We start from the raw sequence: 27,854 nt of genomic DNA, 5'->3' as shown, positions 1-27,854 counted from the left end.
TTTTCATTGAGAAATACACATAACGGCACATGCGCATTTAAAAAATATCTCAAGTTCAATGTGCGAATTAAGTTTAAAAAGAAATTCATTCAGAAAATGTCTAATATTGGAGTAGCCTTACCTATTTTAGTTATAACGTATGACATTACATATTGGATATATCGAAAACACACGCTAATTTCGAAACTAAAAATTAAATAATTTATTACAATGGTTGAAGTAAAAAATATCTTTAATCTCACAGATAAAATACCGGTTTCATTTTTTCTAACTTTTTAACAAATCTTTTTGATAACGGTACAACTCTTGTGTCCACACATTTGTACTGTGATGAACACTATTTGCAACCCTGCTCGTTTAGTGCAGTCATAGCAATCCAGCAAATACAAAGGGGAGCTGATAAAACAACAACTGACGAAGAAAATAGGAGCGACTGCGTTTAGGAGCAGAGCAACAGCGCAGTCAATGCGGACAGACGGAACGGATACGCGTATCAGGCATAGTGGTGGAGGCGAAAATGTTCACGCAATTTTTTATTAAGGAAAATTTAAATAAATAATGTAAAAATAAATTAGAAAATGTCGCTTTAATCCACAATATTAATGACGTGAGTGTTAGTTATGAAATCGAAGTTGGAAATGTAGTTAACTGATTGAAAAATCTGCAAAAGCTGAAGAAAATTGGAAGAAGAAGAAGCTGTGGCAAAAGTGGAAAAGTTGGAAAAATTCATGGTGGTGTCTACTTTGCGAATGCCAATACATGTGGATATGTAGATCAAGTGTTCGTGTGCGTGTGCCTGTGACTGCGTGAAAATTTTCAGTGCTTCTCCAAAAACGACAGTTCGCATTATCCAATATATAGAGAAAAAATTCCAATACACGCTGGGGATTGTTGCAGGCGTCGCGCCCAGCAGCAATTGCGTTCGTTTTATTTCAACTATCAACATTAAAAAAACATTGTCAATGATAGTTCTGCAAAATTTTTTTAGTATCATACATTTAATCTATTAGCATTTAATTCAAATAGGAAGTTATGCTCTTAATTTGATTTTTAAATGTCCCCGGATTGGTCAAAATGTAGCAAGCGAAAAATTTGTTTAGAGCCACGAAATATTTTTTGGGATAGTTATTTTATACAATCTTTCATAATAAAATAATAAAAATATATACATGCAGCTCATTAGAAAAGAGCCGTAAAACAAAAACAAAAATTTTTTCCAAATATTACGTATGTATGTATGTATAGGTAAAATTTGCGTTTCAAACTATATATTTGAAAAATTTGTTTATCCGATTAAGTCGAAATAATGACTTTTACTTTGAAATATCTTAAAAGTTAAATTATTTGGGCAGATATTGAAATTTTAGGGTTTTTTTTAAAAAGTTAACAATAAAGAAATTTTATTCAGACGCAAATTGTAAAGGATGAGGCAAAATTCGTATGTGTGCAAAGTCGTGCAGAAGTTTTTTGGTCAACGAAGGCTGTGGCAGCAGGGCAAGCAACACTTGCTCTCTCGTGCTCTGCGAAAACATGCGTAAAATGAGAGACAGCAAGAAAAAAGATTGTTCCTATGTGTACATAAAATTCATTGTGAAAAAAACAAAGGCGAAGTGGTATAGAACTCGAAAAATTGGAGCTGGTTTCGCCAGAACACAAACAAAGGAAGCGACAATATTATTAAAAGATATACTTTACAAACACATACAAATTTTTGCAACTCCAGCAACAGTCGCCAAAGAAAAAGTAGAATGGGCACCTGGAGAGAACAATAACATCAGTAGGAGCAATATAACCTACATCTACGAAGCAGCAGTAAAGATAGAAATAAGAGAAATCGCCCAAAATTTGTTATATTGTTGTTTTTGTATTTGCTGTTTTTTTCGCTCCTGTTCAGCTTTCCTTATGCGCTTTAAAGCATACCAATTTATTTGTGCTACTGTTGATGTGGTTGTTTTTGTTCTTGTTGTCATTGCTGTTGCTGCAGTTTGCGTTGGTTTTCTTGTTGAAGCAACATTTTATTGTTGTATCTATCGTTAGGTAGTATCTGCCGATACTGCTGCCTGGCTGGCTTGAATATGTGTGTTGGAGTCGCCGGCGCAGAATGATATGCCTGCCACTTCGCATTCTCCTTGTTTTCGCTGTAAAACACATTTTTTGGCCATCACTTTTGGCCATAACTGCTTTTGCATCGCCCACAAATTTCAAGGCGCCGCCAAACAATATTACAGATTTTCGCTAAACAACATTTTTATGAGTTCATAGTTTAAAAAATTATAAATATGGCAAAAAAATACTAAAAAATATTAGCAGCTAAAAAAATTATCACTCAAAGTATATTTTCATTTATATAAATTTTTAGGGTGCAATGTATGTACATACATACAAAAATTTGCCTCTGCACATTTATAAAATAAAAAAAATAATTACATATGCTTGAAGTGATTAAATTAGAAAGTTAAAAATTTTGTATATTTGGTATACAAACGGTGATTACGGTGGCCAAACAGCAAACCAAGCGGACGACGCCCAGAGTCTTCAACCTGTGAGTGCCAAAAGAAAATAATAATAAATCCGTGTAAATATTAGTGGACAGTTTTCATATAATAAACAAAAATATTAAGCAACAAATCGCAAATTAAGAAAAATTAACCATTCACAACATCTTCAAGACCAAGTCATAAAAAGTAATTACTGAACAAACAGCTCAAAGCGTTTCGTTAGTCGGTGCGTGTCGGTCGGTCACTGGATCCATCGATCGGGCGATCGTTGGTCACTCACTGGTTCGTACGCTTATTCCTTCGTCTGATACATCATCAACATCTTCGTCGTAACAAACTTACACAGTTACATGTATTTGTGTGTGCAGTGAAGGCGTTCGGTCGGTCCAGTCGGTTGGGTCCAGTCGGTCGGAAGTTTGTTCAGCTTTGAATGTCTTTATGCTTTAATCATGGTGAAATTGACCACCGACACAATACGCTACCACATTAGAACCTTTCTGATTACAAATCATGACAGAAGGACATGAAAGGTACGTAAATTTGTAAACATTTTAGTTTATAAAGTAACAATAAGTATTTAAAATAGTGTAAATATTAGATTTTGACCATGGACATACCATTCCCCAGTAATAAAGGCTATAAAAGGTTAAATCGATAACTTTGAATGTGTTTTCTTTAATACCATATGATCAAATATGATACGGATTGATAAAAAAAAATACATTTTCATTTTTTTTTATACAAATCTTTATTATTGCCTCCAACCGATTAGAATTGAATTTATCGGCTGTAATGTCCTTCAGTGCCTTCAGCGACTATTGTTTCTTTTTTCAGTTTCGGCTTATATTTAGAGCATTAAGCACCTTTTCTGCGATCTCTACTCGACACAGTTTTTGCAAAAGATTCAGGTCTCACGTTTTATACCCAAAACATTAACTAAAATTATTGAACAAATTCATAAAAGATGTTGAGATCCACTGCTAGTTATCGATGACTTCACGACTTTTACTGAATTCTTTCTGCAACTCATATACTTGTGTTCATTTGAAAGTAGACTCCCTAAATACTTCTCCAACATTTTCAACGACTCGAAGTCGTGATTTTATTGGAAACGAAAAATTTCAAGCAATCTCGTTAAAAATTTTTCCATGGTAGAAATCGCCAGACCAACTTTTTGCGTCGTACACAAACAGCCAAGCACACATTGATTGACATATGAAGATCAACAATTTACACGAAACTAAAAAAAAAAGTTTTACCAATCTTGGAACAAAATATTTATCTATTTGATTTGCGCGCGCAGTTTAAATTGGCCAGTCCAGTTCAAATTTGATCATATTGTATATCTCAAGTGGCGCTTGCACGATGCGCAGCCCATTCAAATGAGTCATACTCTTCATACACTATCTAAAGCGCTTGCGTTTGCTTGAAGAAGTGCTGAAGTGTGCCATAAAAATTCAGCAGCACGAAATTGAAACCACTTCCGCTCTGTATATGCCGCTATCGCATAATTTTTTTTTCTTAATGTATTTTTGATTCTTCAACAAATAACAAATAAAAATTCAGAAAGCACTTGAATAACACATTCGGAAATTTGCTTACGTTTAATCATCGTTGTTTTGGTCGTTAATGAAATTGCGCACAATTTAACGAAGCCATAAACACAACAAAACGAAAGCATGTTCTCTTATACCCTCCACTAATGCTGCACTAGCGACGACTGCTTCCATAAAATTATGGGTGTTGAGGAACGAATGATCACGCACTGTTAATATCAATATGTAGCATAGAAGTTTTTGTCATAAAATCTCTAAAATTATTGAAAGTAGCAAAAGACTTTTGAATTTGCCATGAAGGTTTTAATGTCCAGTAGAAAATGTCGGAGACCCTACAAAGTATATTCGATTTGAAATTTCGCACACATCACTTTCCCCCCAAGAAGCTGCTCATCTGTCGGAACCACCGGTATAGAATCACTATAGAATATAGCTGTGATATAAAGTGACCGATAAAAATCAAGTCTTTGTACTGAAGACTTTTTTTATTTGACAAGAAATTTACGAAATTTCGCATAGATTATTGTCCAAGGCCGCACTACAATCTCCGAATTAACATACAAACTAATCGATCAAAATTAAGATAAATATATTTTCATACCCTTTTATGCTATAAGAAATGAACCTGTAAACTGAAAAGCATAAATGAACTTTTTCTTTTGTCTCCATAATATATATATAATAATATAACCACGTAAAGAATACATGTAGTAAAGCAATTTATTATATTGTAGCGAATCGAAAAATACACCACACTTGAAGTACTACTGCCGGCTTTATTTTATAATCTATAAAGTTATTAAGTACTCAGTTTCTTCGCTATACATATATTGAATATTGTTGTACATACGTATATACAACAAATATATTTTTACAAAAGAAACATTTATGTTTATTTGCTATAGTATTTGTAGAAATACAATAGGCTTGCAAGTATTATAGCATACACCCACTACAATTCGGAAGTTTTTTCAATCATTCGCGAAGCCAACCAACTCTGTAAACAATCAGACAGTCAATCAACTTGCCAAGTCATTTATTTCTTTCCTCTTTTTGCTATCTTTCAGTGACATCATTTCGATGCCGTCAATTTGCTTGCCTTTCCATTCATTTAGAATAACAGAACATGAAATTCGTATATGAGCTTACCCCTTCTGTTCTTCAAAGACTTTTTGAGCATAAAAAATATTTTTAAATGTCCATTTACATACATATACATATGCACATCCATGATCATTTCGTTTATTGCTATTCAATCTTTTATAGCTTGTATAACAAGTACTTTTCAACTTTTGCCATAACTAAAAGTTTCATTCATAATTTTTTCCGTTCTATGCGATTTTACATACATATGTCCATACATATGTATATAAAGTGTGTGCGAGTTGTAATTTATTGACTCATTCATCGACCATGAGTAGCATTTACTCGAACCCCCAATACAATCAATTAATTGATAAATTAAATGGGAATATTACATCCGCCAAGATTGTGTTTTTTTCTAGAAAGCATTTCTTATCACACCAGATACCTAATAATGATTTATAAGCACGTTTTATGCTGAAAGCTTCGGGAGATTTTGTAACTTCAAGTTCTAAAAAATTTGTACTTGTTTATGACAAAAAAATATAATATAATAGAAGAAAGTGTGGTCAGAAATCTACCTAGGTTTAAACTATCGTGAATAGTCGTTAGTCCTATAAAAGTGTCGTGAGGTGTTGATAGATTAACAAAAAACAAACAAGGAACGGATTTTTGGTAGGTTAGGTCACATCATTTTGAGTATGATCGCAATATTGAGCGCTACATTTGTAGTTTATGCTTCGTTTTTTACACATAATTTTGTTCCATTCAACGAGGTATTCTTAAAAATGATTAAACTTTAAGTAGTCAGAACTTGACGAATGTTATATTTTTAATCATAACAAATTAAAAATATACACCCAAGATCAAATTTGATTCGGACTGGTCCACATAAATTGCGTAAGCATACTAAATCGAATACAAATTTAATTTTTATAGATTGGGTCATTGGACTCAACTTACTTACTTTTACTTTTCAATTTCTAAAACAGAAAATGGTCTCAGGGAGCCAAATCTGGCAAATACGGTGGTTGAGCGATTACTCTCGTTTCGTTTTTGCTCAAGAAGTCTATCACAATCATCCTAGAGGTCGGTTGGTACGAGATATATTGTAGCATTCTGCGACTATTATGTCAGTTGGAAAGTGAAGCTTTGTCTACGCTGGAGCAAGAAGCTCCAGTATATAAAATTAGAAGTATTAATAAGCCATATTTCCTTTTCTGTTGTCCCACAGCTAAGGCCTTGCTCCATCATCATATCATATATGTATGTATATTTTTATATTATGCTCTCTACAGACCGTTTTCTTATGCGAAAGATTATAAAATAAATTCATCAGATCCTCTAGCTGACAGTCAATAGCAACGCACAATTTTAGAATTTTCTCTTTGCCATCGATTTTACTACACTTTTCCATAAACATTTCATACATTTGCGCTATCATTCAACTTCGTTCGCTAATTCGGCATTTATTTTGTCGTCGTATATGTACTAGTGTATTTTTACAAGCACTCAACCCCACGCGTACTTAACAAACGCATATAAACACCTTCACGTACACACTCACCACTCGAAGGTGTAAGTAGGTAGTAGGTGTTCATTCATGATTATTGTAAAAGTTAACACGAAAATGCATACATGTTTGCCTTGCTCGTTGAGTGGATCGGTAAATTCGTGTAGCAATCGGTAAATCGTCTGGGAAATGTTTTGAGGGTTTGTCAATGCGGGTGAGTGCGTATAAAAATATATATGTATGTACATATACACATGGCTACATGGTATATGGGTGTGTAATGCACTAAGCTATAAAAAGTAAGAGTTTCCAGCACAAAACCTTCGCCTATCAAAGTTAAAACTATTTACATACCCACAAACATGTGTATATACTTATAACAGTCTATACATACATATGTATGTACTCATATAGAGACCGCACAATTTTGTGCTTTCGTGCGTCGGCACGATGTGTTGTGCGATAATGCTTTTCGCTAACTTCAGTGCTCTCACTGTATTGTCTATTGGCCTAGGCAACGTTCTATCACCCATCAATTGCTCAACACCCACTAAACGCCAGTCACCACCTTTCAAGCGAACCGTTTGTACCATGAAAGTGGAGTGAATGGAGCACTTCCTACCACTGTGTATAGATGGCTTGCGAGAGTGTGTGTTGCCAAGTTTGGAGTAAGTAAACGAAAATGTGTGCAAAACGAAAGTTGTGAAGAGACCGTTTGTTGGCAACTGAGAGCGCGTATTCTGCACAACTTTACCACGCATCGGTATTTTCCCTTTGATTTCGGTTAAGGTAGGCTAGTGGCTAGTATGTAATAAACTGAATTCTGTTCTGTGTTTTAGAAAAATTATGTTTGCAAATTTAACAACAATGATTTGGTTTTTAAAGGACACACTCCTTACAAATAGTTACAAATAGTTCATTTTTTTACGAGACGCAAAATGTGTGATTCTTTAAAATTATTTACTCTCTTTCTTATATTTTACTCTCTGCATTTTTTATGTAGCTGTAAAAAGGCATGCTGACTGAGAGCAAATATTTCCCGAACTCCAACGAAAATATTTGTTCATTGTTATATGTGGACAACAAGGTTACTCCACTAAGAACCCACTTCAACTGCATATCAAAGCACAACAACGACACTTGATGCAAGCGAACTTTAAGCGAATTTCATATTTTTGAAGGCTAAACTCCTCAAATGTAATATTACTGAGGCTTTTATTAGATTATCTTCTGAGAAAAAGTTGAAATAATTGAATGATATGAGGCGGCATATACATACAAGAGTAAATATTTCATCGAAGCATACGGGCTATATAATAAAGCCTTCTAGTGTTGTAGAATTTCGAAACAGCGATTATCTAGAGTGGTTTGAATTTAAAAAATATATTTGTTTATACTTTCTTAGAGCTGTGCCAACGTTATCGTTCATGGTTACCTAGTATATCAATATCAATCGTCTAGGTGCTAGATGGTTTCGCTGCCAATTGGTCACTTTGACTCCTTTAGAGGAATGCGGTACGCTATTGACAAAAAAAAAGCTGGGTTATGTGGAAAACAGTGATGAAAAATTGGAGCGACAGCATGCAACGACCCGCAATTCTGTTCAAACACCACATCCATATGTTCTGTGCTTTATTTGATATAAAGATTTTATGCCTCGCAAAATGTTGTATGTAAATTCAAAGGATACTTGAAATTAAACTAATAAATTTTATACAAGAAATTTTTTAAGAACAAAGAAAACATTAATTTTGGCTGCACCAATGCTTGAATACCTTTCGCAGTTGCTATAAGCAATCTCAAATATATCTGTGAGCAAATCTAAAAAAAATTCTAAAACTTTCTAGTCACGTTGTTTGATATAGACAACCTTAAAGTCGAATTAAAATCACTTAATATAGAAAAAAGGTTTTAATGAGCTCTATGCCTTGATTATGATCGGTCAGTTTAAATGGCTGCGATATATTATGGTGATCCGATCTGAACAATATGTTCGCAGATTATAGCTTTGTTATGGACAATAATTAATGCTAAATTTTGTGAAGATATCCTGTCCATGCAAGAACTTGACATTGATCGATCAGTTTATGTGGCAGCTATGTACATATATCCTACCTTATCTCCACTAATGTCCGATAGCGATAGTTCTAACAAATTAACATCTTTTTGGGGTGAAAAAGACGTGTGCAAAATGTCAGATCGACATCTCAAGAATTAAGAGACTTGTTCGCGTAGATATATATATTTTATAATTCCCATGTCTTTCTAAAAGTCTTGTACGCTAATTCAACGGAGACTTCCCTGTGGTCTACTTATAGTATTTGAGAAAAACATAGTCATTTTTAATAGAATCATAGATCAACAAAGAATTTTTTCAAGAACCAAGTTCTCTTAGTCAAAAAATCTCCAAAAAGTAACAACACAGTAGTTTTTACACTTTATTGATACTAAGAAATCCATTGGCTTAGAAGAAATAACTATTTTTGAGGACGTTCCAATATACACAATAAAAGTTTTTACTGTAACCACACACATGTTAGTTTACATATTTATTTATAAATTTGCTTTATGACACACTTAACTTATAAAGTACATACATAGATACAGCATACCATGCCGTTCTTTGTATTCGTCATTATCATTCAATAAATGGTTCCATTCATAATAAAGGCAGGTAACCTAGATTCGTTTATTTGTCCTGTCTCGCTGTATATTTTATCAACAACTAATCTACTTGTCATTTTTCCTTCGCCCATCGGTTTGTCCGTCCAACCTTATACAACGCCTATAACACATGTGTGGCGATTTACATACGTACATATGTATGGGAGTGTAAATATATATATAAAATTTTTTGTGTAGGTGTGTTGAATTTATGTATATAGAAAAGGCTGGGCCGCTGATAGTGGCACTTCATATAACATACTACTTATTTAACTTAGCTGGTTGGTTGGATTGGCGTTACAATTGTTGGCTGGCTGGCTGGCTGACTGGATTGCCAGCCTTTTCCGCTACCCACTAACGCTGTTACATTTGCAATCAACCAGCCGGACGTGTATATTTGTACATACATGAATGTAGATACTGATGTACAAGTATATACTTAAATAATATATGTATGTATGTAGGTGTATGTGGAGCTATTGGAAATTTATTCAGTCAATTCATAATTGTGTACATACCGACATATTTAAAAAGGTGTTAACTCTACCAAATTGCTCTAACTTTGTAGGCAGCATTCTGGCAACACACTATTTTGCCCTCAAACAATATTATTGATTTTATTTGTGAGAGGCTGTTGAGTTGGATGTTGAGAAGATTTCATTATTTGCCAAAAATAGCAATATTTAATTAAGAGAAATAGAAAATAATGTTGGCATTGATTGAAAAATTAAGTGTGCGCTTAAAATAAATTACATTTCAATCTTCGACTAAATAATTAAAAAGAAAAATTTCGAACCGACACTTCTCTCTGTTCTTATTAAAAACAAAATAAGGACGTGTGAGAGCACCAACGAATTAGGTATAATTCATTAAAATGGTATAACCTCTCGCTACCTTATTCCCATTTGGTTGTGCCAGTCTATATGATTTATACCAGTTACTTGTTCGATTTGCCACTCTGCATGATTTGGCTAATGGAAGATTGCTAATGTAGCGTAAAATAATACCCAAGCATTTCACTAAGAACGTATATTGATACAGAGCTGTATAACCCAACGGAGACTTTAAAATGCATACATATGTATGTACATATGTGAATTAATATACATTAATAATGAGAGTGGCGAGCTGAGTCGATTTAGCCATGTGTGTCTGTCCGTCTATCTTTATATATGCGGGCTAGTCTCCCAATATCTGAGTTATAGATCTGAAATTTTGCACAAATAAAAGAAAAATACATAAACAACATAAACTTATATGCTAGCGCATACATATGTATGTATATGTAACTCATCATAGATGCATCAAAAGTACCCCCAACTCCCTCCTTCCAACACATGTATCTATGTATGTACCATTCATTCATTCGTTCTGTAGCATATCGTGAATGAATTTCTCCGGCATTAGCTTTATAGAAGGCAGTCATTCACAATAGCGTTCGTTTGTAGGCGATGCATTCGTTTGTAGTGAGTGACCTTCGTTCTCACTAACGGCGACCAATTTGTATAATTATGAGTGTAAAGTTCTCGTCATGGGATAGTGTAAATTTAAGAGCGATATTGGACAATAAAATGGCAAGAGGCAGCGTGGCCGAGCGGTCTAAGGCGCTGGTTTTAGGCACCAGTCCGAAAGGGCGTGGGTTCGAATCCCACCGCTGTCAGAATTATTTTTTCGATTTAACTTTTGCAAACATTTTTGAATATTTAAATATTTTTCTGTACCTTTGTCGTAATTAATAATAATAATTAAATATATTAGGTTTTGCAAAGCATAACAGCAACTAAATATTATTTTCTTTGCTTACGAATTTTTTCAAACTTTTATACATATGTAAAAATGTATTTTGGTAGTTTTTCATATCACATATGTATATGTTGTGTATATATTTATTTTTATATTTTACATGGAATTACATTAAACAATTTTTTCATTCATGTAATTTCCATTGATAGTTTCCCATTTCCAAAATTCACATACATATGTCGGTATGTATGTATTTATATAGGAGTATGTATCGGCTGAGTTTGTGACCATGAAGTTATGATGAGCTCAGCAACGCCAAGCGGCTAGCCCATTCTTGCTTCTATGTATGTAGTATGTTTGTATATACATGCATACATATTCACATAGTTAATCATTGAGCAATACCTTTACTGCCTGTTCGCTTGGCATTGACAGCATTATCAGGGACATTGCCTAGGTACACGCCTTCTATTTGCTATATGTGGTGATGTATGTGTTTATAAGCAATATATTGCGTGAATATTTAGCTTAATTTGTATGTACATTGCAAAATAAACACTTTTATACACTGGATACTGTTGTAAAGAATGAAATACGGTTATAACTTGGGGTTGCCGTTACTGAAAGGGGAAAAATGTATAAATACACTACAAACAGTTAAGTAAATATTTTCTTTTTATTTATAATTCTGCAAGAATTATGCACGTATAAAAATAAATTATTATTTTTTTTTTTGCAATTTTTTTCGCACATCTAAGCTTTGTATACATTTTGCTTTAGTTTTTATGCTAAAAAAGTTAAAAAGCGGAGTAGTGTTGTTAATTATCACCAACAGTAAAAACGTTAATGTTAAATTAAAAATCACTATAATAAATTTTCAAAGTATAACACTTTAATCTCATTGATTTCAAATTCGCCCGAAATTGCATATTTCACTTATTATAAATTTCGCATGTAATTTTTATTCTTTAGAAAATAATATCCGCTAGACGACAATACCAAATTCGACAAAAATTTGGCCTCTAATACTCTACAAAACACTTCTTTGCAATGTATATTATCTACTTACTTTCAAGAAAAATTCCATTAAGTAGAATGTTAGAAAAACCTTTTCAGGATAATTGAAGAAAATGTACCTCGTAATTTTTAAAAATTTGTGTTTATTAAAAATACTACATACTAAACATAAAAAAATTAATTTAAAATATATATGCTTATATTTTGGACGTGATCAAAACGTTTTTTTAAGTGTTTAGATAGAAGTAATTTTTAGAAAATATACATATACAATTATTTCTTTTAATGACTAAGTCATTTTCGGTTTTATCTACATCATACAAGAACTTATTTTTATACATATATGTATATACATATGTATATACTTCAAAGAGTCTCCTCTGGGTGTTACAAACTTCGTGGCAAACTTAATATAACCTGTTCAGGGTATAAATATGTACAGACATTGGTGTGAGCAACCACATATTTACCTACATATATATCCACACATTTTTCCGTATACATATGGTATATGTAGCTGAAGTATTCTTTTTTTTTTGTTGACAGGGTTTCTCAATAAACTGAAACTCCATTCATAACCAACGCCTGCAAAAACTTCATTTTTCATTCAGCGAATATGGCCACAATGTCAACATTGAAGTAACATTGAAAGAACGTCATAAAAATCCTTGAAGCGACAATAGTGAAATTACTTGTACTAAAATAGTGGTAGAGAAACACTTGCGAGTGCCAAGCTAACCCAATGGAACTCTGCTGTATAAAGTATATGTACATATGAAAACTCCATTCATAAAGTTGCAGCAATTTAATTTATTATTTTTTGCTGCTGCGCAATACCGCATACTTCCGTTCTCTCTACACCTCTCTATACAAGCGTGGAGTAATCGTGTGAATAAGAAGGTTTTCGCAGCTTGGGAGTTTTGAAGTTGCGCATACACTGTATTTCGAGTTTGTGCAGGACGCACGAAAGCGACAGGAAGTCGTGCAGACACCAGTACATACATAAGTGCACACTTCAGCGCAAACTCCGAAACTCCAAAAAACAACAAGAGTAGCCAATAGTTTTGCCAATAACTTGTTTGGCTCCAGCATTTTAGCGCTACCACCTGTTCATCTGCTTTGCTGCACACCTTTTGCTCCGTGCTCCGAACATGTTTGCGAAGCATTTCGTGCAGCCAATGGAAGGACGCAGCTACAATAAAAACTGACTGCTGTTTGCATTTGTTGAAGGTTGTCTATAATTTTTTTTTTGCTATGCAACACTATTATTTTTAACAGCAGCTGCGACTTTAATACACTTAAAAGTCCTTCGTTTCATAATTTTTTAACTTTGTTTTTATGCGAACGTAATGCAAATTCTCTGCGCACGAATGATTGGATGACTTTAGCCTGTTGGTCCGTTCTTAATGTGTATTTAGTTAATTGTATCATCTTACGAAGGTGAACATTTGTATAACAGGTTTTCTATATATGATGGCAACTGATTTATTTTTAACGCTTGCGATTAAGTTCTTTCAGAGCCAGGAATTACCAACTCTGACAGCGTTACGAGAAAAACTCGTTAAAAGTTTTGGGTTTGAGTTAATTTTTTTAGAAATATGGTACACTCATATCTCCGAAACTATTTGCCGTGTCAACTTCGTATTTTTGGCGAATATTCTCCAATATGTTTACATTTGTTATACATGAAAAAAAACAATTATTTTAAATGCACAAGTAGATATAACCCCTTAATAAATATACAAAAATAGCATTCGTTAGCGATTAATCGATATTTTATTGAAGCTTATACTTGTATATAAATAAATATTTAATCTAAAACTTTGTATTCTGTTTTTTTTTTAATTGCAGCGACTTCTTAGTTACAGTACGCGCACAGGTTATGACCAGAGACGAAAGCACCGAGGGTTGGTTACCACTCGCCGGGGGTGGTTTAGCAAATGTTTCAATACGCAAACGTGCTAGACTATCCCCTGGCGCTGCTGGACATGAATATATCATTTACGGCCAAAGAATCTCTGATCAAAGTGTGAGTAATAATAAGGAATATAAAATTTTTTTTTATTGATAAAAGATTCTTTTAAGAAATAATATTACAAATTCTTTAAATAACACAATTAATTCTAAAACTTTTCAAATCACATGATTTAAAATCAGGTTTACAAACCGAAAGCAATTGCTTTGTTAAAATAATCTGTAAATATCTCAATCATTGATTTATCGATAAATATGCATTAGTGTCAATAATATCGTTGCTATTAACAGTTATTGTTAAACTTTAATAACACCATTCAAATTATATGAATTTGCTCGTATTTTAGGTAATTTTAAGCTGTGTCATAAATCGTGATCTGAAGTATTACAAAGTGATGCCCACATTTCATCACTGGCGTGCTGGTAAACAACGCAATGGTCTCACTTTTCAAACGGCTGCCGATGCGCGCGCCTTCGACAAAGGCGTACTACGCGCCTACAATGAATTAATTGATGGTAATTATCACTCGCTGGCGCAATGCAATTGTAATTGTTAGAGACAAACAGCATCAAAATCATCAGCAATTACAACAACAATAAAAAAATCATATATACACACATATACAATATACTATGCGTACTTTGTTATTTGCAATGCTTGCAATTTATTTGCTTAATTGTGTATACCATATGTGCGCATTTTCGTTTATATTTAAAATTTTGTTTTATTTATTTTGTTTTACTACATTTGTTTTGTTAATGCTTGATTTCCCCAATTTACCATTATTAAAATTTGCTTTACGCATACTTACACACATATAAATAGTAAGTGCATATTGTTGTAGTAATTTCATGTTTAGATTTTAACATTTTGTGTTTTCTGCATTAAGCACGTCTAAAAATACATTTAGGTGTGCTTATTTTAAGTAATCATATTGACTTTTATATTTTTGCTCTACTAAGTGTATTGTAATGCATATATATTTATTTATTACTAATAAATTAAGAATAAAATTAGATACATAAACAAAATGTACGTATGTATGTATACGAACTGTAATTGCTGTCAAATATTTTTCATTTGCATTTTTAAAATAGCGCTATTATAAAACAGGCGGTTTTAGCACCAAAGAAAATAAGAAAAAAAACGCCAACTTAAGTTAATAATCTATGTCAAATTTAGTGATGATATCTCGTTAAATAAAGAAGTTTTCCTTGCAAGAACTTGATTGTAATCGTTTAGTTTGTGTGGCAGCTATACGCTATACAGACGTACAGCCAGACGCACTTGGCTAAATTGAATGAGCTCGCCACTTATAAATATATTTTATAGCGTGTCCGACGTTTCTTTCTGGTAAAAATATAATTGGCTCACTAAATATTCTCTATATTGCTTGTATTCCATAAATATTATTATAATATTTTAAATTTATTTACGATAAAATTAAAATGACTGTTTATCAATTTAAAATTTGCAAGTAATTTTTTTTTGTTTTCATACTATATATAATTGATATACTAATATAAGTACATACACATACGAGATGTATTCAAAAGAAAAGATGAATTTTGATTTTTTGCGTGCTGTGTACATTCGATTATCGATATTTTGTCTTTGTGATAATCGGACACATATGTTTATCATGTGCTTGCATTCGTATATGTATTGAGTGTGCGCATGTTTTCTTATCACAGTTTATTGCTTTTTTAAAAGGCACAAAACTCAAGCTTAAATTTACTTTAATTTTATAAAATGTAATTTTTTAAACTCACTTTTGCTTACTACATTTGGTATGATTTTCTTTTTACTGCTTTTTTCTCTCTCTTTCTCTTTCTTTCTTGATCTGCTTCAAAAAATAATTGGAAATTATCATACATTAATGCAAAAATAATTCAAATACAAAATCAACACAATGTTGTCTAATTCGCCATAATATAAACGTATTGTTCGATATTCAAAAACTTCACAACAAATATGTATTACGAAATTAAAATCAAAATCATCCTTAATAACTTCATGCTTGGTAAGTTAAAATTAGTATAAAAAGCATAAGGTATTGAGTTTGTAGTTTTTGGCCTCCCGTAATACCTTGTTGTGTTCCAAAAATCTATGTTTTCATGCGGCGCTTAGAGTACAATTTTTATCGAAACGTTGATGAAAAGAAGCTAAGTGTCCCAAATTAAACAACATTTCAGCACTTTTGTTTAGTTTTTCGCCGTAATTCGTATTTTTAATAATTATTTAAATTTTTATTTTTATTTTTTTATTTTTTAATGTTTAACAATGCAGTAAATCAATAAGTAATGCTTCAACATTTTTTTTTATTATTTTAGTTTGTATATATTTTGATTTAACGGTAATACATAGCATTTTCTTTTTACAAAACTATACTCATATATTAACGGTATTTCCCACTTTCTACCTTTTTAGGCCTGGCCAAATCTAACCCATCAATAATATGTCCGCCACTTACAAAATATGACTCTGTGGGTGAAGACGACGTTTTTATGGTGTGTATTAAATCGTTATAATATATACATAACATATAACAAAATTAGGACTATTTATATATTATATGTTTCTTTTTTCACAGACCCTAGATCTACCTATAGAAGCCGAGTGCATACAAAAGTCACATTCAAGTCCCGAAGGCAGCGAAAAAAGTCACAGTAGGTTCATTTTTTTCTACACAGTTTTCAAAAAATTGTGCAAATCTTCAAATATTTTATTCACTCTTTTCCAACAGAAAGTATTAGTGTCGAACGTGGTGAACGCATCAGTAACAAAAGCGATTTGGACCGATCTTCGGATGGTACTGTCACTCAACATCCTAAGGCCACCATTCACTACATATCGAACGAGAAATCATGCAGCCTACAAACGCCACCACCACCACCCTCACTGTCCGCTATCAACGCGTCAACTGGTGGTCATAACAATAGCAACGTTATCACAAACGTAAGCGCGGCCATCGTATCGCCCCCAATCACCACAGTCTCGTCGAGTCAACTTGAAGCGCCACCGCCATCGCTGCCAACAGCCATTGCGCCTAGCGAGAATTACTCCTATGTTCAACTAACAGCGGTAATTCATTTTCTTTGTGTGCTTGCAGTCTCATTAATGCTAATCTTTTGTTACCATTTTCTATTTTACTCTATCTTTCGCGTTACCCTTTATTTTTATTTACTCTTCCTTCGTTTGATTTTTATTTTACGTTGTCTTTTTTGATTCCTGAACAACAGGTGCATGATTACAATTATCCGGTTGTCGATCAGCCGGCTGGCGCGCAAGTGTTAAACGCACGCCGCGAATCGATCAGCGCATTGAAAAAACGAAATGCTTTGGAAGCTGCACAAGCACTTGCGGCTGCTCAATCTTCTCCAATTGCCGCTGGTGTGATAATCAAAGATCCCACGAGCAATGTGGATATCATTAAGAAGAGTCAACGCGCTCGCTGCCGCTACTGTCACGAGCTCTACAATGACGAATGGAATCGGAAGGGTGCCTGTGAATTTGCACCCGATCGCTTTCGTTCGGCATTCGAGTATATTTCGGGCATGGGTTGTGCGCGTTGTATGTTGTATCATTGTATGAGCGATGCCGAGGGTGAAACGCCACAACATCCATGTCAGTGCGTCAATGAAGCTGGCTGCACTAAGCGGTAAGTAATGAATTCGGGTGCACATAAACCGTTCTTTCGCAGTTTGAGACAGATTAATTATACCTTGAGCAGGGTATGTTGAGTTTGGCACGAAGTTTGTAACACCCAGAAGGAAACGTCGAAGTTACTATAAAATATATGCTTAAATGATCAAGGTGACGAGCTGAGTCGATTTCGCCATGTCCGTCTGTCTGTAAATAGGCGAACTAGGTCCTGATCTGAAATTTTGCATACATCTTTTTCTCCCCACTACTCTACTACCACTACTTCTCTTAGTCGGAAATCTTCTAAATTCGGCATGAATTATTGTCCAAAACAACGCTACAATCTCCGAACAAATTGTTCAGATCGGACGTCTACAGCATATATCTGCCATACATATTGAACGATCAAAATCATTTTCTTGTATGAAAAATTATCTATTTATGCAGGGTATTATTGCTTCGTGCAAGCGAAGTTAATGTTTTTTCTTGTTTTTATTTTAATAATATTTAATATAACATTCATCTTTCATGCAGTTGGCTCGGCTTGACCTTGCTATCGTTGCTCGTACCCTGCCTTTGGTGTTATCCGCCGCTGCGCGCCTGCCATTGGCTGGGAGTATCATGCGGCGTGTGCGGCGGTCGACATAAACCACAAGTCTGACATTTGGAGGGACAATTGCAACAACAATTTGACAATGGCTATGTTTACGGTTACGAGGATGCTATGAATTCAGACAGTTATGATTACGATGGCAACGGCATTGGCGATTTGGATGATCACTACGATAGCTACAATTACAACTACAACTATTGCAACTATAAAAAATATAATTACAATAATTATAGCTACAATTACAATAACTACAACCAATATAAACAACAACAGCCACAGAAAGTGCAACCAAAACAACCACAAAGGCAACAGCCAACAAGCGCTAGTGGCACATTAACACAACAATTCGAACAATGGCACCTTAGCGATGACGCCATAATAGCTAAGGAACAGGAGAAAATCAACAAGCAGCGTTTGAAACAACAAAAGAAGGAAAAGAAGAAAAAAATTAAGCAACAACAACAACTCCAAACGCCAATACATTATGCCCTGCAACAAGCACGACCCACAGCACAACAAAATGACTATGGGCGTTTGCTTTTCTAAATTAATACGCTTCATATATTTTTTTAGAACTTTTGATTTTGGCACAAAGTGAAATCATATATGTTTTATGATTTGTTGCTTAAATTTGGATTTCGAAACATTTACACTTATATATCATATAAATTGCTTAAGTTAATTTTTTCGCGCAAATCACTTTTATCATCTATTTTTGTTTTTTTTTTGTATATATATATTAAATCTGTGAGGCCATATATAATACATTCTAGTATTTTTAACCACATGCTTAAACGCTAACAATTCAACAATTCACACAAAAGCTGATAAGTTCAAAACTTATATTCTCTACTTAAGAACAGCCTGCACTGTCTTTTCGCATAAATATTTTTTTTTTATATGCGTTGATTAATCTTTTTAAGTGATACATATATTTATATAGTGTAAAAACTGGTGTTTTATGTACAGTTTCTAAATTAGTTAAGACATTTTATTTTTAAGCGTGTGACTTGAAATCTAATGTTAAGTTGTAAATATTTATCTAACGGTAAACATTGCGGCGTTCATTTATGATGACGACGTTTGTTTTAATTTAATTTAATTTTTATTTTTTTTTGATTTTACATATTTTACGTGTAAAATACACATTTCTGTATCTTTCATTGGCTATAGATGCTTCGTTTATTTTAATTAATGTTAATACAAATGTGCCACTTATAATTGTTTGCTCTAATATATAGTATGTTTAAGTTTACCGAAGTTTTTTATGAGCAGCGTGCACAGTATTACTAAAGCAAATATTCAAATCTAATAGTACAAGTAAAAATAAAAGTAAATAAATGGCGTTAACGCATAAATAAGCTAGAAAGCTGCTGTCAAATCTTAAAAATGCGTTTCGTAAAATGAGAATTGAAAAATGCTAAAGCAAATAAAATTACGTGAACAAAATTTTTCGTAATAAAGAATTGCCTAAAAGAAGCGTTCAAAAAATTTGTAAAGAGAGAAATGAATGTGACATAAAAGGTACAAAAATTAGTATGTTTTGTTTTATTAGTTTATTTTTTTAAAGGAATAAAAATTTAATAGCAATCTAATAATTTTTTCTAACTTAATAATAAATATATATATTTATTTCAACTTAATATTGAATATATTTATTTTTCGTTTAGTAATCATCTGTACAATAGTGTTGTACTTTTGTTACCTTGACAATTGGCGTTAATACTTATTACATTATTCTTTTTTTTTAACAAAATAACTGTATCTTCCCAAAAAAATTATATTATTTTAGATATGAGCACAATACTCATTTGATAGCCAACGCAAACAATTCAACTGTAACCTTTAAAGCTTCAGAAGGCTACAAATTTGTAATGTGCTCTACTCTACAATAAATTATTAGAAATTAAATATATGGCAACACGCTGTAGTCGGTGAAAATTGAAGATTTCCAACCGGCTGCTTATGAAAAACAAAATCCATTAAAACCAAAATAGTGAAGTCAGCGCTACTATTTTACAAAATAAATTATGAGAAATTCTGCGTACAAAAATATTATTGTATAATGAAAAGAAAAAAAAAAACTATTCACGCAAATGAGGTAAAAGCATGGCTCATTGAACCTTTAAAGAAAAGGAAATGCAGCAAACAAGAAATACTTTGAAAAAGTTGTAAAATTCTTACAAACAAATATTGGAAGGAAAAAGTAGAAAACTACATGAAATTCCATTATAAAATTTAATGTGTACAAAAAAAGAAAAAAAGTATAACTATTTAGTATTTCGCGCATATTTGCAATGTACGCAAAGCTTTTTTCGAACAACTACTAAGAAACGTAACGCGCGTTTTGCCATCCCTTAGTTGCATTAAGAAAACTTAAAACGAAATGAAATAACAAAATAAATATTTAATTAATTTTTGTGTAAAAGAATAATTTTGACTCTTCTTAGGGCTCATGAAGACTCAAAATTATTTCTTTTGTTAATTTAAAAACACGCACACCCATTTTTTTAATAGTAACGGCAATTTTGTTTAGCAAAATGTCATATGTATACATACATAAATTTTCCAATTAAATGCATTAAATATTTTGAATAATAGACATACATATATTAACGAAAATTGCTATTTCACAATTAACTGTTCATTAAAAAAATAAACAAAAAACAGGTAAAATGGCGTTACATGTGCTTTGAGGTTAGTAAATAGCGGCGCGACAATTGCATAGACGCGTAATAAAGTAACAAAAATAAAAAAATTAAAAAAGTACCGTTAAAGTCAGCAGTCAAATGAGAAATTGTGAAAATTATCATTTGACTTTTAGGCTTTGCTTAAGTGTTTATTCAGAATAAATATAAAAAACTCATACTTCTATTAATAAGTAAATGTTGAAAAACATGTATGTAAGTGGTAAAATATGCAGCTACTATATTAACATAACATTACTATTGTATACCTACTTATTGTAAAATTACAAAAAACAATTCTGGAAAAAGTACATGGGTATCTAACTAAATGTATGTATTGAAATATTGCAAAGAACCAGCCAGAGTAATTATTTAAAACAAAAACAAAACAGAAATTGTATTCAGAAAACTAAAAAAATAAATTAAATTAAAACTCATAATAATGTATTGTATGTGCATGAGCATTGTAAAACTTTTATTTCATATGAACTTTTCTAACTTTTGTTTTGAGGTAAATTAAAAAAAAATCAAAACAATTTATTATGCTACTAAATAATAATTCTGATTATTACTTAAAATTACTGTGTTTATTATTATTATTATTGTTGTATTTAAGTAAATATAAAAAATATATGCATAAAACGTGTCTAAAATAATAAAGAAATATTTAAATATGTAATAAAAATGTGCATGAATTTAACATAGATGTGGCAACATTTTGAATGCGGGCACAATAACGGCCAAGAAATAGAGTGCGAGTAACTGGCATGTAATAATAAATGCAATTAAGCAAATAAAAACTAATATAAAAATGAGGTTGTGCAACATAGCAACAAATGCAGCATATTTAAGCAAGAAATTTAAACAAAAATATATTGTAATGTGTTACTAATATAAAACAGGCTTATACAAGATAGATGGATACTACATGCTCCGAAAAAAACAACAACACTGTTTTAATGAATACCGGTCTCCGCAAGGCAATAGAACAGCAGTATTGTCACTGAAATAATTACATATGGTATATGGTGTGATTTGAGGGGATAGCAGGCCTAGCAATGAAAAAACAGGTGCTGTAAAAATACATACAACACGTAAAGTCCCAATTAACTTTCACAGGCGGTTTACGAGAATTCGATATTTCGCAAAGTATTATAAATGTCACATTTTCAACGTATTACTTTGGAAAGGGTTAATAAATAAACCCAAAATCGTAGCACAGACCAGTTCATCACCACATTCAGGTATAAAATACAAATACACACAAATTGTCAAAAGTAAATTAATTTTTGTTTGCCTTATTATTAAATGTTATTAATATTCACAATATCATATTTTTAATGATGATCTATAATGGAAATTCTAATATTTGTTATACAATACAAGTATTTTTTGTTGTTGATTCAAATATTTGCGTGGACAAACTTTTTACGCACTACTTTTAACTATTGATTAGTATAATTATTACTATTAACAATTGTTACATAATTCTTATTGAAATGTTTATACAATTATTTATGTGAATTTTTTAATATGTAAAATTTAAAAGAAAAAACCTGAACAGTTAGTAAAATATCAGGAAGGTGAAATATAACTGCTGATGAATAAAACTAAAGATCCGCTACAAGTGCTTGAGATATATTAATGTACAGCTATTTATTGGTATATATGTACATATGTATATCTTCGGCTAGAAGAGACGACATTCCAGCTTATTGAGGAAACCCGCGGAATTAAATGTTTTTAATAAGTGTGTAAACTGTATTAGTTACAATAATGGCATCTTTCTAATTGAAATATGGAAACACAAAAATAAATATTTCAAATGGTGGAAATGCCATTAAACTATAATACGTGCATTGAAGCAAAATGCAAATAATAAAAATTTAATAAAATCCAATGAACAAAAACAAAATTTGAACTTGTGTTTTACTAAAGTGGTAACACATTGGTAAAAGTAGCATTCTGGAGCAATAAAAATGGCTAGAGTATATATTAGGATATTACCAAATGCTGCTAAGGTAACGGCATATAGATATACTTCCGGTAACGCGCGGTCACGGTCAAGCCTTCACGTTATAGAGGAAATATTAATTCTGACTAAAGCAGTACTTAAGTTATAAATTTTATTGTTCGTGCAGTAGAATATCTGTTGCTCATTGACAAGGTACTAACAAACCATTAAAAAATAATAGTTCTTTTCTAATATATTTGTTGTTATTTCCGTCCAGTTTTGTTTAAAAGTGACAGTATTGTCTGCTGTCAAAACTTGGCAGCTCTGCTCAATCAGCTGTTTAACAGTCAACAAAACAATTGCATTTCTATTATAACTGTTATACTGTGGTTACTACAGGTAAAAGTAACAAAAAATAATAATTTTTATATTTCGCTGCATTTTATTGAAATCTCGTTGGCAATGGAAAAACTGGAGGCTCTGAAAATATCATCAATGCGTCCACGCACAAATATACTTGATCGACCACTTTCTAAAGGTAAAGGCGAGGTATCGCAAAGCATAGTAGCGCTACTTTTCAGTGAAATCGTGCAATATTGTCAAAGTCAAGTGAGCACAGTGCAGGAGCTACAAAACAGGTGCGTTCACCTACAAGGATCATATTGTTTTTATTTTATATTTTTTTTTTTACAATAGATTGCATGCCCTTGGCCAAGATGTGGGCACACGGATTATTGATTTGTATTTTATGCGTGAACGCAATGGCAAACGTGAAACAAAGTTAACACAAATGCTGTTATTTGTAAAAACAACAGTATGGAAGAATTTATTTGGCAAAGAGGCTGAAAAGCTCGAACATGCAAATGACGATGAATGCACTTATTATATTATCGAAAAGGAACCAATGGTCAATACGTTTATAAGTGTACCTAAAGATAAGAGCACACTTAATTGTGCCAACTTTACAGCTGGTATTGTGGAGGCAGTGCTAAAGAATTCAGGATTTGTAAGCATAAAAATAGTTTAACTTTCATGTGACCTATATTATTTATGTATATTTTTCTGTTCACAGCCTTGCAAAGTGACGGCTCATTGGCATAAAGGTACTACATACATGGTCAAATTCGAGGACAATGTTATTGCACGCGACAAACAACTGGAAGATAAATAGATTTTATTAATCGCAATTTTATGTTCATTTTAATAAGACTATGTTTATTCATTAATAAAAGCATATGCACATATTTTTTAATATGGCTACAACTTTGCCACAAGCCATTTGTTATGCGCTTTTCTTCGAAAAGAAATTTAAATGAATTTGAATTGACGATCCTTATAGGCCACCTGACCTGTGCGGTATTTCTGTTCCCGACCATCGCGTTCTGTTTTCAACGCCCAAGCATAGACAACAATTGGCAGCACTACGGCGAACATACCAGTACGGAAGGCTGTCCCGGTAGGCCGGAAGTGTTCATAGTTGGAGACACGCATCGCTTGAAAACGCGCCAAACCGGCATCGAACTGTAACCAAATGCAATATTATTGTTTTAATAAATCGGTTAGACTATTGATGACATAACAGCGCGTCAGACAATATATTTACCAAAGTGCCACCTTCGCCTGTCGCATGTCTGTGCGGGTTTGATGCTTGTTTCAAATATTCGGCACGCAACTTTGTTGTCTGCTCATGTTTGCGACGCAGGAATTCCTTCTCAGCTGCTGATATTTCGGGCATTATTGCGGATTGTTTTCGTTTTTGTGCACACTTTGAAGCGCAGCAATTTCACCGAACAGAATTATTTTTGCTGTCAAGCAATTGTCAAAGTGAAATGTCAAATTGTTCAGCTGGTTGATTCAGTTGGCTATACTGTTAAGCGCAGAAATGTAATAGATTTATGAGCGGATAGAATACCGTTAGAATTTAAATGTTCTGTTTTATTGTCAGATTATGTATGTTTATGTATTTTTGCAAGTGAATTCTATTAAATATATTTAAATTATAGAAGCGACGTTTGATTTCTTAAATAATTAGAACACCAAGAATTTGAGAGAGTTTGCTCAATTGTCACGTGTAAGTTGCTAACATGAAAATATTGTTCTTAAAGCACAATGGAATGAAATGACCATTTGCAATCAAATAAAACCTCTGCCACATTTTGTTTAATAATTTAAAGTTCTATAACATGTACGAGCTCGCATATGCATAATATAAATATATAACATGTGAATATCGTAAAAAATATCCAAAAATGCTGCCATAATACCATTTTATGATTTTTAACCACTCTTATTGATATTGAAATCCATATTCAAACAAGAAACCAACTTGGCATAATTTGCGCTTTTGCTTATCAACGCATATATGTACATACATATATTACCGTTTAAAACCTCTAAATCTGTGCATTTTCTTTCACCTGCATGCCGAGCAAACACTTCAGTGAGCAAATAAATTTACTGGCTAAGTAAATGCACATGCACAGTAGCCGGAGAAAGGACTTCAAAGCCTGATACAACAAAAAGTACAAACACATACCCGCATGCAGTAGCCGTCACCCCTATGCAAGTACATAAACATGTATGTATGTATGCTGACTTATTTTCCAATATCACACGCAAACCAACAGCATTTGTTTTTTTATTTTTCGGAAGGGGTAGTAGCTGAACAATGTCTATTGCAAGGCACGAGCGCATGTTGCCCGGAAAGGAATAATATGTATGTTCGCTACAAATACGAAAAAGTACAAGCCAATGCCCAACGATGAGAATCTGACTACCGCGCATGTGCAGCAAAATGTTATGCGCAGATTTGTGATTACTGACGGACTGGCTACTTGTTTGTACATATGTTAGTAGATATTTATATTTATGTATTTATGGTTGTATAAAGACGCAAATTTATAGATTTATGGCTGCTGCTTCGCTTTTTCATATGAGACAGTCATTGTTATTGTTGTTGCTGTTGATTTCGCTAGTGCCGCTGTAACAATTTGGTAGGCACCGCGGAGGTGGTGAGCGCGTTGCTGAGTTAATGTTGTCACATAAACTACCCTTGACTTAATTTATATTCTCATCTTTAACATTTTTGCATTTGTTTTTGCAGAAAGGTGTTGGAGACGGTGGGTAACTTGATTTGGTAAATACATATGTAGATATGTATGTGTAGGATTTCTAATTTATTTTTAAGTGTGATGACTTGAATGTATTAAAGCAAAGTGATTATGGATATTTAATATGTATGTATGTATGTACATTAAGATATTGCATTTGTTTTAAATTGTAAAAATGTAGATGATGGTTAGTTCAGTGGATAAAAAAACAACATTTGTATTTATACATAGATATGTATGCATGGTATGAATATATTTGCAAATACAGAGGTGTACTATCCCTAAAAGAATCCAAAAGTTTTAAGAAGTCTCCATACAGCTCATTTTTATGACGTTTCCTCAACATTGAATAATTCAAATAATGATTGGGTCCACTATTTGGGTATATAATGGATAAATGACGCCAATGCTGACGTAATATAGAAAGCGCATTATCCAGAGATTTTCTCTTATCTAAACCGCAGAATGTTTTAGAATCTTTGTAATTTTGGTTAATGAAAACCATACACGTAGTTGTTACAAAGATGTTTATAACCAGCATTTGTCCCTCAAAGACCCACGGAAAGAAAAAAAAATGTTAAAAGTATCCCTAAGGCATCCGAGTCCAAAAGCGCTCTAGCATTTTGGTAAAAACATCAATCAAAAGAACGAGCAAGACAAATAACATCGCATAGGATATTAAACATAAGAATAGGATGATCTAGTTGGTACATGTTTTCATGATCGAAATTACTGACGTATATTCACATAATCGTTTTACGATGAGGCGTTCGTACCCAATCAAAATCCGTTAACAACGGCTGCACCGAAGCTATAACATTACGCACAAATAAAAAAGTTTCCATTAAAAAACTTGATTTTGTTTGGTCAGTTTGTATGGCAGCTATATGCTATAGTAGTGCGATCTGAATAATTAGTTCGGAGACTGTATCGTAGCTTTGGATAATAAGCCGTGCAAAATTTCGTGAATATATCTCGTCAAATAAAAAAATTTTCCATACAAGAACATGATTTGGTTGGGTCAATTTATATGGCAGCTATATGCTATAGTGGTCCGATATCGGCCACTCTTACATATGAGGTGCTTCTTTAGAAGAAAATAACGTACGCGAAATTTCAGATCGATATCTCTAAACTGAGTGACTAGTTCGCATATGGTATGTATAGACGGCCAGGTGGACATGTCTAAATCGACTCAGCTCGTCACGCTGATCATTTATATATACATTTTATAGCGTCTCGATTGTTTACTGCTGCTGGTTATAAACTTCGTTGCAAACTTTATATACCCAGTATAGGGTATAAATACTTTGAAAACGTGATTATGTGGATTAAACAGAAAATTCGTTAAGTTTACTTGAAATCAATGTACCGTTATGTATGAGTATGATTTATATTTATTTAAATTCATTAAAATATGTATATGTGTCTTCAAAACTTTCTTAATATTGCAAAAAAAATATTCAATATATGAAATTTACATAAAATTCCTTTTGCGATTAATCAATAAAAATGTCGTAAGGAGCAGTAGGCGCAACAACAAATTCAATAAGTACAATGTTTCGTGTTGCCACTGCGCATGTCAGGCTGCGCACAACACAAAATATACAGAACAGCAGACTTAAACACAAAAACAAACCAGCTACTCAGCTAGCCACGAAGCGGCGAGCAAACCCACCAAGTAACCAACGAGCACAACCACCTACCACCACCCCCCCCCCCCCCCCCCTTTTGCAATGCATGCGCTGCACTAGCTCAACGAAAACGAACGAAACGAAGTGCCGTTCAGTTGCAAG

At 32.9% G+C, this 27,854-nt stretch overlaps 3 protein-coding genes and 1 non-coding gene across 4 annotated transcripts; 3 read left to right on the top strand and 1 right to left on the bottom strand.

The window, feature by feature from the left end:
- Positions 1-218: 218 nt before the first annotated feature.
- Spred (Sprouty-related protein with EVH-1 domain) lies at positions 219-22,909 on the top strand. The gene is made up of 9 exons (XM_014246780.3): positions 219-607; positions 2,508-3,028; positions 13,926-14,103; positions 14,396-14,564; positions 16,480-16,559; positions 16,643-16,718; positions 16,796-17,133; positions 17,292-17,710; positions 18,229-22,909. The coding sequence occupies exons 2-9, from the start codon at positions 3,009-3,011 to the stop codon at positions 18,353-18,355; spliced, it is 1,407 nt and encodes a 468-aa protein (XP_014102255.2). The 5' UTR covers positions 219-607; positions 2,508-3,008; the 3' UTR covers positions 18,356-22,909.
- TRNAL-UAG (transfer RNA leucine (anticodon UAG)) lies at positions 10,895-10,974 on the top strand. The gene has a single exon. It is a non-coding gene; the product is annotated as a tRNA-Leu (tRNA).
- Positions 22,910-23,307: 398 nt separating the features above from the next.
- Positions 23,308-24,222, top strand: Trs31 (trafficking protein particle complex subunit 31). The gene is made up of 3 exons (XM_014246597.3): positions 23,308-23,586; positions 23,645-23,954; positions 24,021-24,222. Exons 1-3 carry the CDS (start codon positions 23,411-23,413, stop codon positions 24,117-24,119), a joined length of 585 nt encoding a protein of 194 aa, XP_014102072.1. The 5' UTR covers positions 23,308-23,410; the 3' UTR covers positions 24,120-24,222.
- On the bottom strand, positions 24,136-24,786 carry ND-B15 (NADH dehydrogenase (ubiquinone) B15 subunit). Its single transcript, XM_014246598.3, has 2 exons — positions 24,552-24,786; positions 24,136-24,469 (listed from the first exon to the last, which is right to left on the bottom strand). The coding sequence occupies exons 1-2, from the start codon at positions 24,681-24,683 to the stop codon at positions 24,257-24,259; spliced, it is 345 nt and encodes a 114-aa protein (XP_014102073.1). The 5' UTR covers positions 24,684-24,786; the 3' UTR covers positions 24,136-24,256.
- Between the last annotated feature and the right edge of the window lie 3,068 nt (positions 24,787-27,854).

This window comes from Bactrocera oleae, chromosome 4 (assembly GCF_042242935.1).
Source record: "Bactrocera oleae isolate idBacOlea1 chromosome 4, idBacOlea1, whole genome shotgun sequence".
In the NCBI taxonomy this organism is placed as follows: domain Eukaryota; kingdom Metazoa; phylum Arthropoda; class Insecta; order Diptera; family Tephritidae; genus Bactrocera; species Bactrocera oleae.
Note: the sequence above shows the minus strand (reverse complement) of the source record. Positions and strands in the feature narration are given on the sequence as shown.